General features: G+C 40.6%; 1 protein-coding gene across 1 annotated transcript in view; it reads left to right on the plus strand.

Moving 5' to 3' along the window:
* The window catches only part of TRAM2 (translocation associated membrane protein 2), a 56,635-nt gene that overhangs the window by 5,448 nt on the left and 39,693 nt on the right, over nt 1-11,494 (plus strand). The window contains exons 2-3 of the mRNA XM_042477988.1: nt 9,082-9,145; nt 11,072-11,181. Of these exons, the coding sequence (XP_042333922.1) occupies nt 9,082-9,145; nt 11,072-11,181 (174 nt within the window). The remainder of the gene's footprint in view (nt 1-9,081; nt 9,146-11,071; nt 11,182-11,494) is intronic.

Consider the following 11,494-nt stretch of genomic DNA (forward strand, 5'->3'; position numbering starts at 1 on the left):
GAATAGCCCAGCCAGCAACCATGGTGTGTGTGTGTGTGTGTGTGTGTGTGTGTGTGTGTGTGTGTGTGTGTGTGTGTAAAAGTGCACACCCTTGTCTGTGGCTCTGTTGACTATGGTCTCTTCCAACTCTATGATTCTATGGAGAAGTTTAGTTAAAAAAGCACCTTCTCTTTTCAAGCCCAATGCCACGTTTCAAAGCAAACTGCTGGTGGGAGGGGAGACAAAGATGGCATCTTTGTACAGTACTAGCAAATTAGAGAAAAGGGAATTTTAACTGCTTTACCTAGCACATTTCTCACTTTGCTTTCCATTCACGTCAGTTAGGTCGTTTCCTGGTAAACAAACTTTAATGGCCTGTGAGAGGAGGATTGAAGAGATCGGATTTAATTAGTCAGAAATACCAGCTGGCAGGGATATGAATTCCAAAATCACATGCAAATCCAATTGCACATTCACTACAAGTTTTGTAGCTACTTTTAAAAAGACTAAATATTTCAAAAACTTCTTGTGAGTGGCTGTCTCTCTTTAGCTTGGAGGGGAAATCTGACTTATCTTAAGATAAAATGTACAGAGGGAAACTGTTGTTTGGAGTACCAAACAACGCTTTTACAAAGTAAAACATGATTGTCTTAATTTGGAGATTGTCTCAGTTTAATCTGATTGACTAATAAAGAGAGTTACTTCAAAGTTTATACTTGGGATGTCCTTCCACATACACATTTTTGATATTTGGTATAAAAATGGTATCTCATTTGGTCAGTTTTTGATCTGGAGCATGAGAGATGAGCTTGACTTCGGTGCAAGCTTTTCTCCCATATCATGAAATCGATCAAATGCATTACTGTAGGAGTAAACCCGTATCTGTAGAAGTCTGTTAAAATGTACTTTTCCATGTTTTCTAGGTTTTTAAATCATAACAAATCAACCATTTTGCGTTCAATCATTTATCATTAAACAACAATAATGCAATCAAATAATACAGATGGGCGTTTCTCAGATTAATGAAGTTGTTAAATGGGTGATCTGACAATATTACTTATGGTTCAGGTGTGTTTAACATCTTTCCATTGGTCAATATGATGAGATGGTAGTTTCAAGTGTTATATTTTATGATTAACATAATCAACAAAAGGAAACCATTTTTCAGTAAAAAGGTTTTTAGAATCATAGAATCATAGAGTTGGAAGAGACCGCAAGGGCCATCCAGTCCAACCTCCTGCCATGCAGGAAATCCAAATCAAAGCATCCCTAGCAGATGGCCATCTAGTCTCTGCTTAAAGACCTCCAAGGAAGGAGACTCCACTACACTCCGAGGGAGTGTGTTCCACTGTCAAACAGCCCTTACTGTCAGGAAGTTCCTCCTAATGTTGAGGTGGAATCTCTTTTCCTGTAGCTTGCATCCATTGTTCCGGGTCCTGTTCTCTGGAGCAGCAGAAAACAAGCTTTCTCCCTCCTCAATATGACATCCTTTCAAATATTTAAACAGGGCTATCATGTCACCTCTTAACCTTCTCTTCTCCATGCTAAACATCCCCAGCTCCCTGAGTCATTCCTCATAGGGCAAGGTTTCCAGACCCTTCACCATTTTAGTCGCCCTCCTCAGGACACGCTCCAGTTTCTCAATGTCCTTTTTGAATTGTGGTGCCCAGAACCGGACACAGTATTCCAGGTGGGGCCTGACTAGAGCAGAATACAGTGGCACTATTACTTCTCTTGATCTAGACACTATACTTCTATTGATGCAGCCTAAAATTGCATTGGCCTTTTTAGCTGCCATGTTGCACTGTTGACTCATGTTCAACTTATGGTCTACTTGGACTAGATCCCTTTCACATGTAGTTTCATTCAGCCAGGTGTCCCCCATCCTATATCTGTGCATTTCATTTTTCTGCCCTAAGTGCAGTACCTTACATTTCTCTGTGTTGAGGTTCATTTTGTTAGCTTTGGCCCAGCTTTCTAGTCTATTCAGATCATTTTGAATGTTGATCCTGTCCTCTGGAGTACAGTATTAGCTATTCCTCCTAATTTGGTTTCATCTGCAAATTTGATAAGTATGCTCCCAATTCTGTCATCCAGGTCATTGATAAAGATGTTGAATAACACTGGGCCCAGGACAGAGCCCTGTGGGACCCCACTGGTCACTTCTCTCCAGGCTGAAAAAGAGCCATTGTTGAGCACCCTTTGGGTTCGGTCGGTCAACCAATTACAAATCCATATAACAGTTACTTTGTCTAGCCCACATTTTACAAGCTTGTTTGCAAGAATGTCATGGGAAACCATGTCAAAGGCCTTACTGAAATCAAGATATACTATATCCACAGCATTCCCTTCATCTACTAAGCTGGTAATTTTTATCAAAGAAAGAGATCAGATTTGTCTGGCATGACTTGTTTCTCTGAAACCCATGTTGACTTTTTGTGATTATGGCATTGCTTTCTAGATGTTCACAGACTCTCTGTTTAATGATCTGCTCTAGAATCTTTCCTGGTATAGATGTCAGACTAACTGGATGATAATTGTTGGGATCCTCTTTTTCCCCCTTTTTGAAGATGGGGACAACGTTTGCCCTCCTCCAGTCTGCTGGGACTTCTCCTGTTCTCCAGGTGTTTTCAAATATGATTGCCAATGGCTCCGATATTATATTTGCCAGTTTTTTTAGTACCCATGGATGTAGTTCATCTGGTCCTGGAGACTTAAATTCATTTAGATTAACAAGGTATTCCTCTACTATCTTTGTACTTATTCTGTGCTGAAATTCCCCTATTCTGTCCTCTGTTCCATTATCCTCAGGTTGAGCACCCTTTTCCTTTTCTGAGAAGACTGAGGCAAAGAAGGTGTGGAGTAATTCTGCCTTTTCTCTGTCTTCTGTTAGCATTTTGCCATCTTCTCCACGCAGTGGCCCTACCGTTTCCTTCTTCTTCCTTTTGCTGCGGACATATCCAAAAAAGCCCTTTTTATTGTTCTTAACCTCTCTAGCAAGCCTGAGTTCATTCTGCGCTTTAGCTTTTCTGACTTTACCCCTACAAATGCCTGCCATTTCTTTGAATTCCTTTTTTGTGATTTCCCCTTTTTTCCATTTCTTATACATGTTCCATTTAAAACTTAGCTCGGTTTTAAGTTCCTTAGTCATCCATCCTGGTTTCTTGAGACACCTCCCATTTTTCTTTCTCACTGGAACTGTTTGAAATTGTGCCTTCTATGTCTCTCTTTTGAGAAACTCTCATCCATCCGTTCTAGAAGTTGATGACCTAGAAGCCTGGATAGTAAAACAGGGGGCAAAATTAAGATGTAAGGATTTAAACTGTAAAATCATAGCGTGAGTCTTATCCTAGACAGAAGACACTGGAATTCAAATTGTGGATTAGAGAGGTGTAAATCTACCTGTCTTGCTCTGTTTGGCAGTTGGGAATTGAAAGCATGGGGAGCAGAAAGAGTGAATTGCTGATAAGAACAAGATGAAAAAAGAGAGGTCATTACTGCATTCTAAGATGGTAATTGATTTCTAGAATTGTATAATGTTTGCCCTTATGGTTTTACAGCAAACACACTTACTGTGCTTATGGTGTAGTCGCAATCAACACCGGTCTCATGATTTACCTCCTGTTGCTTTATCTACTTTATGGGAGTATATGCCATGGCTACTGTTATTGTGGAATGCTTGCTCACTGGTTTCAAAAGCAGGATTTTTGGCCAACTATTTGTTAGATCTCAGAATACCTTTATGTGTGATCACTGAGACCTGGCTATCAATGGATGACTGTTCCTTTGGCTACCCTTAAAGCACAAATTTGTGTGTGTGTGCGCACTCCCTTTGAATGGTTAGCTGGAGAGGAGGGTCTGCAATAATTTATAAAACATCACTGCTACTTCAGGCAAAATAATGAAATGCACACATATTGGGTGGGGGACATCTGGCTTGACAACAGTACATGTGAAAGAGAGCTAGGACTCCTAGTAGACCACAAGTTGAGCCTGAGGCAACAGTGTGATGCGGCAGCTAAAAAGGCCAATGTGATTCTAGGCTGCATCAATAGAAGTACAGTTGGCTCTCAGTATACATGGAGCCTCTGTTCCTGACCCCCTTTGGATACCAAAATCTGTGGGTGTTTAAGTTATGTTGTCTCAAATGCCTTTTTTGTGTGTGCACTCCCTTTGAACACAGCTGTGCTCCCATTGGGGACAAAGGAACTTCAGTGACAGTGCATGCATGTAGCCTTGCTGCCATTAGAAACAGCCCCCTTTGTCCCCTGTGGAGGCGCAGCTGCGTTAAGGACAACAGGACTTAATGGTGATGCAGCCACATGCATGTGCTGCCATGGGACAATGGAGGCTGTCTGTAATGGTGGCACAGCCACATGCATGCTCCCCCATTGGGGGCAATGTGGGCTTGCCATCCATGGATGCTTGAATTAGCAGATGGCAAGTTCACGGATACTGAGAGCGAATTGTAGTGTTTAGATCAAAGGAAGTAATAGTATCACTCTATTCTGCTTTGGTCAGGCCTTACCTGCAGTACTGCATCCAGTTCTGGGTACCACAATTCAAAAAGGATGTTGAGAAGCTGGCGCGTGTTCAGAGGGGGGCAACCAAAATGGAAACCATGCTCTATGAATAGTGACTTTGGAAGCTGGCTGTGTGTGGAAGAGATGGTAAAGAGTTGATATGATAGGCCTGTTTAAATATTTGAAGGGGTGTCATGTTGAGGATGGAGCAAGCATGTTTTCTGCCGGTCCGAAGAAGAGGACATGGAACAATGGATGCAAGCTACAGGAAAAGAGATTCCACCTAAACACTAGGAGGAACTTCCTGACAGTAAGAGAGGTTCGACAGTAGAACATACTCCCTCGGAGTGTGGTGGAATCTTCTTCTTTGGAGGGTTTTTAACAGAGCTGGATGCCCATCTGTTGGGGGTGCTTTGATTGAGAGTTCCTGCATGGCAGGGGGTTGGCCCCCGGCATCTAAAAAACTTGAGGGCATGTACAAGGTTCAACCGGATACAGCCCCATACCTCTTCACCCATCCTGCACCCAATTCTCAGGTGGTCGAATCCACTAGAAAATCATCAGGCAAGACTCATTCTGCCCCAGTAGACAAAGATGACAGACATATGGACATCTTCAGACACAGATTCTACTCTTCTGCTGTCCTGAATGCTAAGGTCGCCAACCTCCAAGCCTGCATGACGGCCTACCAGAAGTTTCTTTGGGACAAGATGGCTTCCTTCATCCCTATCTGCCTGAGGAATAAAAATCTGCCCCTTTTCTCCGGATGAACTTGCCCAGCGGCTTCATGTAAATGTCAAATAGCATGGGAGACAGAATGGCGCCCTGAGGGATGCCAGATTTTAACTTCCTTTTAGAAGAGCAGCTCTCTGTCACCATCACCATCTGGAATCTTCCTCAGAGGTAGGAACAAAACCACTGCAACACAGTGCCTCCAACTCCCAGCTCTCCCAGGCGTTCCAGAAGGATATCATGGTCGATGGTATCGAATGCCACTCAGATGTCCAAGAGCACCATTAGAATCACACTCCGCCCAGGCAGAGATCATCGACTAAGGTGACCATGGCGGTTTCAAATGGATCTAGAAAATCAGTTTTGTCATAGACTGGAGTTGAATGGCAACCGCCCTCGTGATCATTCTTGCTTAAGAATGGTAAAAGCGACACCAGCCTGTAGTTATTTCAATCTAGGCCAGGGAGTCAAGGGAAGGCTTCTTTAAAAGTGGTTTGACCACTGTGTCTTTTTTAGGCATGATGGAATTCGACCTTTCCTATTCTCCTATAAAGGAATTTATTTTATTGGCTAAGACAGAGGTCAAGAGTTTGGAGACTTGATTAATGCAAACTATGAGTCTAAATGTGTTTAAATATAAAAATGTAAACACTGTTGGGTTCTCTTCTTTAGTTTTGGGTATGGAAATAATTTTGGAGGTTTTTCAGCTGGTTGAAAGTGGAGCAGCATGTATCAATTCATTAAAAAGATTTACTATATGAGGAGACAGATAATCTTTTAACATCTTGTAAAAAAAATCACCTGAAAACCCATTCGCAGTATTTATCAGATTTCACATTACTAATAGCACAATTAATTTCATCTTGAGGAAATGATTCAGTGAACTGTGTAAAGTACAATTATAGTAAATTCAGAGGTATATAGAGTAGAATAATAATTTTGAACATTTTGCAGAATCACATTTAATTAGATTTTGTTTCACCATTTGCAGTAAATATACTTGGCATCATTTGCTTAAGTGCTTTATTTTTAACTAGTTTGGCTAGCCGCTTACGTTTTATTTTTATGTTCATAATAATATGCTTTGGTAATGTAATGATGATCGAATTTTATTGGTGCCCAGTTCTTCAAGTTCTGCTTTTTTCTTGGCTAATTTCTTAAATATAGTTGTGCCTTTCAAAGGTAATGGGCGAGTATGGCAATATCAGACAAAAGGGACACTCTTTTGGCCTCTCAACTTCCTTCTTGGACAGTGGGTCATTGATATTCATGGGTTCAATATCTGAGGATTTGTACAGATTGAAATGAAGAAATATTTATTTATTTTTTTAGCCCACAAAGACCAGGCTGAAAAGTTGTCCCAGGGCACGAGCGGAGGCTGAAGAAAGACACTGGAAAGCCAGTGCCTCCCTCCCATGGAAGCCAATCCCACCACAAAGCCACAGTTAAAACTTAAACCTCACTCTCTTTCCCACCTTCACATTGTAAAGCTGCTGCTGAAATTTAAACCCCTGCCTCACCCTGTTTCCCACTTTTTCCACAAGGAAACCTCTGCTAGAATTTAAACTCCTGCCTCACTCTGTTTCCCATTTTCTCACAAGTAAGGCACTGCCAGAATTCCTTGTATCACTTTGTTTCCCATCTTCACACAAGGAAGCCTCTGACAGAATTAGAACACCTTTCCTATCCAACGTCTCCTTGCCCTACCCCTTCTGCTGCCCCTCCCTGAGATGGATCAGTGGCAAAAGGTTTAAATTCTGGCAGAGCCTTCCTGATGGAAAGGTGGGAAGGAAGAATGTCTTCCTAGTACCTGGAGTGTCACCCGGGTGATTTTAAATGTTAAATACTGACTTAACCAGCCATGGTTTTTGGTATCAAGTATTAGAAGGTTCTACTTTTGTTGGGAAAATGTTTTATAGCTTCTTGTATTGACCTTTTAAAATGATAACCCATCAGTAAATAGGGACTACATCTCCAGATTTTTGTAGGGGGTGAATTATCAGAGTCTAGTTTAAAATTAAAGGTTATTGATTGGTTTGGTTCAATAACTACATCTTGAATGTGAGATAATGACTTATTTAAGAAAAAGTGACCTGTCTGAGAGCTGGGTTGATGAGAGACAGAATAAAAAGTATAGGCTTCCATTTGGAAGTTCTCCATGGATCAAGCAGTCCAGCTTTGTTCACTGCATTCAATAGTGGGAAAACTAGGATTTTATTTTATTTTTTGCAAATCAGTGCCCCGATTTGTCTAAAAATATAGCTAAAACTTCATTTGAATGACCTGTCTCCACTATTACTTCTTCAACTGTTAGTTATCTTAAGATTCGTAAAAAGAGGGTAATCATTTTTTCGTTAGGTTTATGAAAAGTGCCTAGTGTTATCGGATGGTTTGATATTAAACCCCCATAAAGCATATAACATCAAAATGAACATTAAAAACATATAACTGTAATCAAGAGGAGGAGGAGTCTGACCATCAGCAGACTATTGACCAGTGGGAAATAGACCAGTCTCCCCTGAGTAGGCATATTGGGGGTTCATTTTTAACCAAATCTGCCCAGTTTAAACCTCTGATTTGACAGTAAAAAAGGAAAGTTGGAGTTGACAGTAAAGAAAAATATAGAGAAGCTTGGGATAGAGAGAAGACGGAAGGAGGATATTGACAAATTGGAATGTGTCCAGAGAAGGGTTATCAATACGATGAAAGTCTGGAATGAGGAATGTCCTAGAGAGGTAGATATGTCTAAGTTGGAGAAGAGATGACTGAGAGATGACATGATAGCCATCATTAAATTTCTTCTTTGTTGTCTCTGTGACTTACACATGTGGAATGCAATGTGCCTGCGTGGTATTTGGTTGGAACTTCCAAAGCAGTATGGTGCTTTTTGGCGGCACCTCTGCTCTCCTCCTCCTCCTTTATTTATTTATATAGTGCTGTAGATTTGCACAGCGCTGTACATACAAACAATACATAGATAAGAGTAAACCTGCCTTTGGCGTACAATCTAAGAAATAATAGGATAATACATATAAAATGCATAGCAATACAGGAAAGGTTCAGTAAAACAGGCAACAAAAAAGAACATCAAATAGCTTCCCTATATAGCAGAGATCGCCAACATTTTAGAGATGGAGTGCCCAAATTTAGAGGAATTCCTTTGCCAGGTGGCACTGGATGCCAGGGGCAGGACTACCTCCCTCGGGGGTGGGGCTTCCACCTTCTAGGGGTGGGGGGAAGGACCTCCAGGGAAAAACCCAAGGTACAATCTCTCAGCCTCAGGCTAGCAATAGCAAACCCCTCTCTGATGAAACTTTCCAGGCGCACACACCACTGATTCTGTATCCCTCAGCAAGGAGTCCCCCACGACCACTAGCCGTCTCCTCCAAGGCTTAGCAGCAGCCGTTTCCTATGCTGATTCTACAGGGATTTCCTGCACCTTCAGTGAGGACTGTCCCTGCTGTTCTCCCTCATTATCCCTGATAAGGGAGAGCACTTGAAATCAGTTCTATAGCTGCAAGCTCCCAGAATGATTTCTCATGTTCAAGTCATTTCTGACTTATGGTGACACTAAGGCAACCCTATTACAAGGTTTTCTTGGCAGGATTTGTTTGGAGGAGGGTTTGCTTTTGCCTTCCTCTGAGACTGAGAGAGTGGGACTTGCCCATGGTCACCCATGGTTTAACTGAATGGGGATTTGAACTCTGGTCTCCCTGAGTCCTAGTCCAATATTCATACACCATCATTGTGATAGTAGGCCAATAAAACGTTGATGACAAAAATGTTTCCTTTTTAAGCGTAGAGGAACTCAAGCAAACTAATATAGAAATTTTTATTATCTTTACAGGTTACAGCCAAGACTGCCTTCTTGTTTATCTTACCTCAGTATAATGTTAGTGTGCCTACAACAGGTAAGAGAGCGTATGCACATTTTATTAACGCATGATAAGAAGTTGGGAGAGGGACAGTTACGGGAAAGAAGTGGGGTTCACTAAATAAAAAGTAATTTTGCCACTGCTTTTCTCCAAGCTGGCTAGTACACCTTTTGTCATTAAATGTGATTACAGTGCCTCAGAAGCATCTGCATTGCCTCTGAAGGTTTTTGAAGGTATGATGTCACTGTCAATGTGCTTGAGAATAATGAAGTTCAGGTTCTCATTATGTGCTTGTTACCTTTGCAAGAGAAGCACATTCACTTTTAAATAATGACTGAGTCTGAAATGTTATTATTTGTTTAGCGCCGCGATGATTCTCTGTCCAGTGGGTAGAATAGTGAGAAGTGATGTCATGGGAGCTAGTCAGTTTCCTTAAACTGAAGGAATTGGCTAAATCTTTTCTATAGGGAAAGGGTTTTAAAGGCATGTATATAATTTTATTTTTATTTTTTTTAGGCATTTTAGTATTTTTGATTGTTTTAATATGTATTGTTTTAAGCACTTCTATCTTTGTGATTGCATTTTATTCTTTTAATGAGTGAAGTTTTAATATAGTACTACAGTTGGCCCTTTGTTTACACGGGATCCGTTCTGGACCTCTCTCCTCCCGCCGCCGCAAAAACGGAGGCTCACATGTATTCAAGTCTCATAGTCTTGTATAGTGTGAGCGGCCCGGGTGTGCGTGCCATTAGAATTAATGCAGGTTGCCCCTCCATGCATAATCGAGGTCGCCGATCTGAGATCCGCAAGTTAGCAGGGGCAACTGTAGTTTAATTCTATTTTAATGTTCATTTTTTATGTTTTAATTGTACTGTTAATTTAATTTTTAAGCAGCTTAGTGTTCCAATTTTGAGGGAAATGTGGGATATAAATTATAATAATAGTAATAGTGATGGTGCCAGTTTCAAATTCCTTATTTGCACTATTGTGCATGCAGATTAACTTGGATAACAGAGTGATTAAACTTAAAAAATGAAAGTCTACTTAAATTAGAAGACTCAAATCTTTGGCTTGCATGCACATATATGGTATGGTAAGGCCAAAATGGACAAGGACTTCAGTGATCATTTTATAAGAAGAACAGTTTTACAAATAAGGATAAAATATAAAAAGATTTTGTTCACAAATCCCTTTGTATTACTTACTTACTTACTTACTGTATTCATAACCTACTCTTCAGCCAGAAAGGCTCTCAGAGCTGCTTACAGATAATTAATTAGACATTTCCCTGCCCTCAGGCTTAGTCTAAAAAAGACATGATACAAAAGGAGAACGAAATGGCAATAGGGAAGGCCTGGACTGTGGCACATGGCATGGAGGGAGGGTTTATCTTTTTACTTTATGCCAGGCTTGATGGACCTGGGCCTGCCTTTCTCTCCGTCAGGTAATGCCAGATAGCATGGAGAGAGGGCTCGTCTTTTAGGCTATGCCTAATGGCTGGCCTTTCTCTCCCTCTGAGGCTGAATTACAGTATGTCAGGTGGCAAAGAGGGAGGGCAGGCCAATGAACCAGGCTTCTTATCCATTTAAAGTTTGATAATAAGTTGAGATTGTTTCAACCCCACTTCTAACTCCATGGTAGACTGTTTGGTTACAAAACACATGCCTTTTTGTATGCTTCCTAAGCAATTTACAGTGGCATGTTGGAACTAGTGTTGAAATAGGCATGCTAATTAATGTTTAGTACAACAAAAACTTCTTCATGATACTCACTCAGCCTTGCCCCAGGGTTCTTGGCTTATACATCAAACCTAAACCATTTGCAAAGAAAAATGTCAAATTGTCAATTTCATTTTATTGTATTTCTTTACTGCATCAAACATAAAATGCTAGAAATCTTAGCAGTTTGAGGCTTCTGGACTTAAAAGTTGATATTAATCTCATCTCAATTCCCTTTCTTTAGATGGTGAAGTTGTTCTTTATCACTATGGGATAAAGGATTTGGTCACAATCCTCTTCTACATCTTCATAGCAATAATTCTTCATGCTGTAGTGCAGGAATATATCTTGGACGTAAGTTTTGTTTGCAAAACAAGCTACTGGACACCTAAGTTTATTTCATGGCTTATGGGACTATAGAAAATGTGGAATTGGTTGGTGTTGGTCACAATGTCCCCATGAAGTCAGAAGCATGTTCTAAGTTCCATTTTGTAGTTGCATGAAATAGAAGGAAACCTTCAGGCTTTGCTTCACACTAAATTTGTAATACATTGTATACTTGAAATTCTTCCCTAGATGCTACTTTAATACTTTTTACTTTTTCTTGCATTTCCACGTTCCCTTTCCTTTCTTCTCTTGTCGGGGGCAAAATTTTCCATTTTCCATT

The sequence above is a fragment of the Sceloporus undulatus genome, chromosome 1 (assembly GCF_019175285.1).
Source record: "Sceloporus undulatus isolate JIND9_A2432 ecotype Alabama chromosome 1, SceUnd_v1.1, whole genome shotgun sequence".
NCBI lineage: Eukaryota > Metazoa > Chordata > Lepidosauria > Squamata > Phrynosomatidae > Sceloporus > Sceloporus undulatus.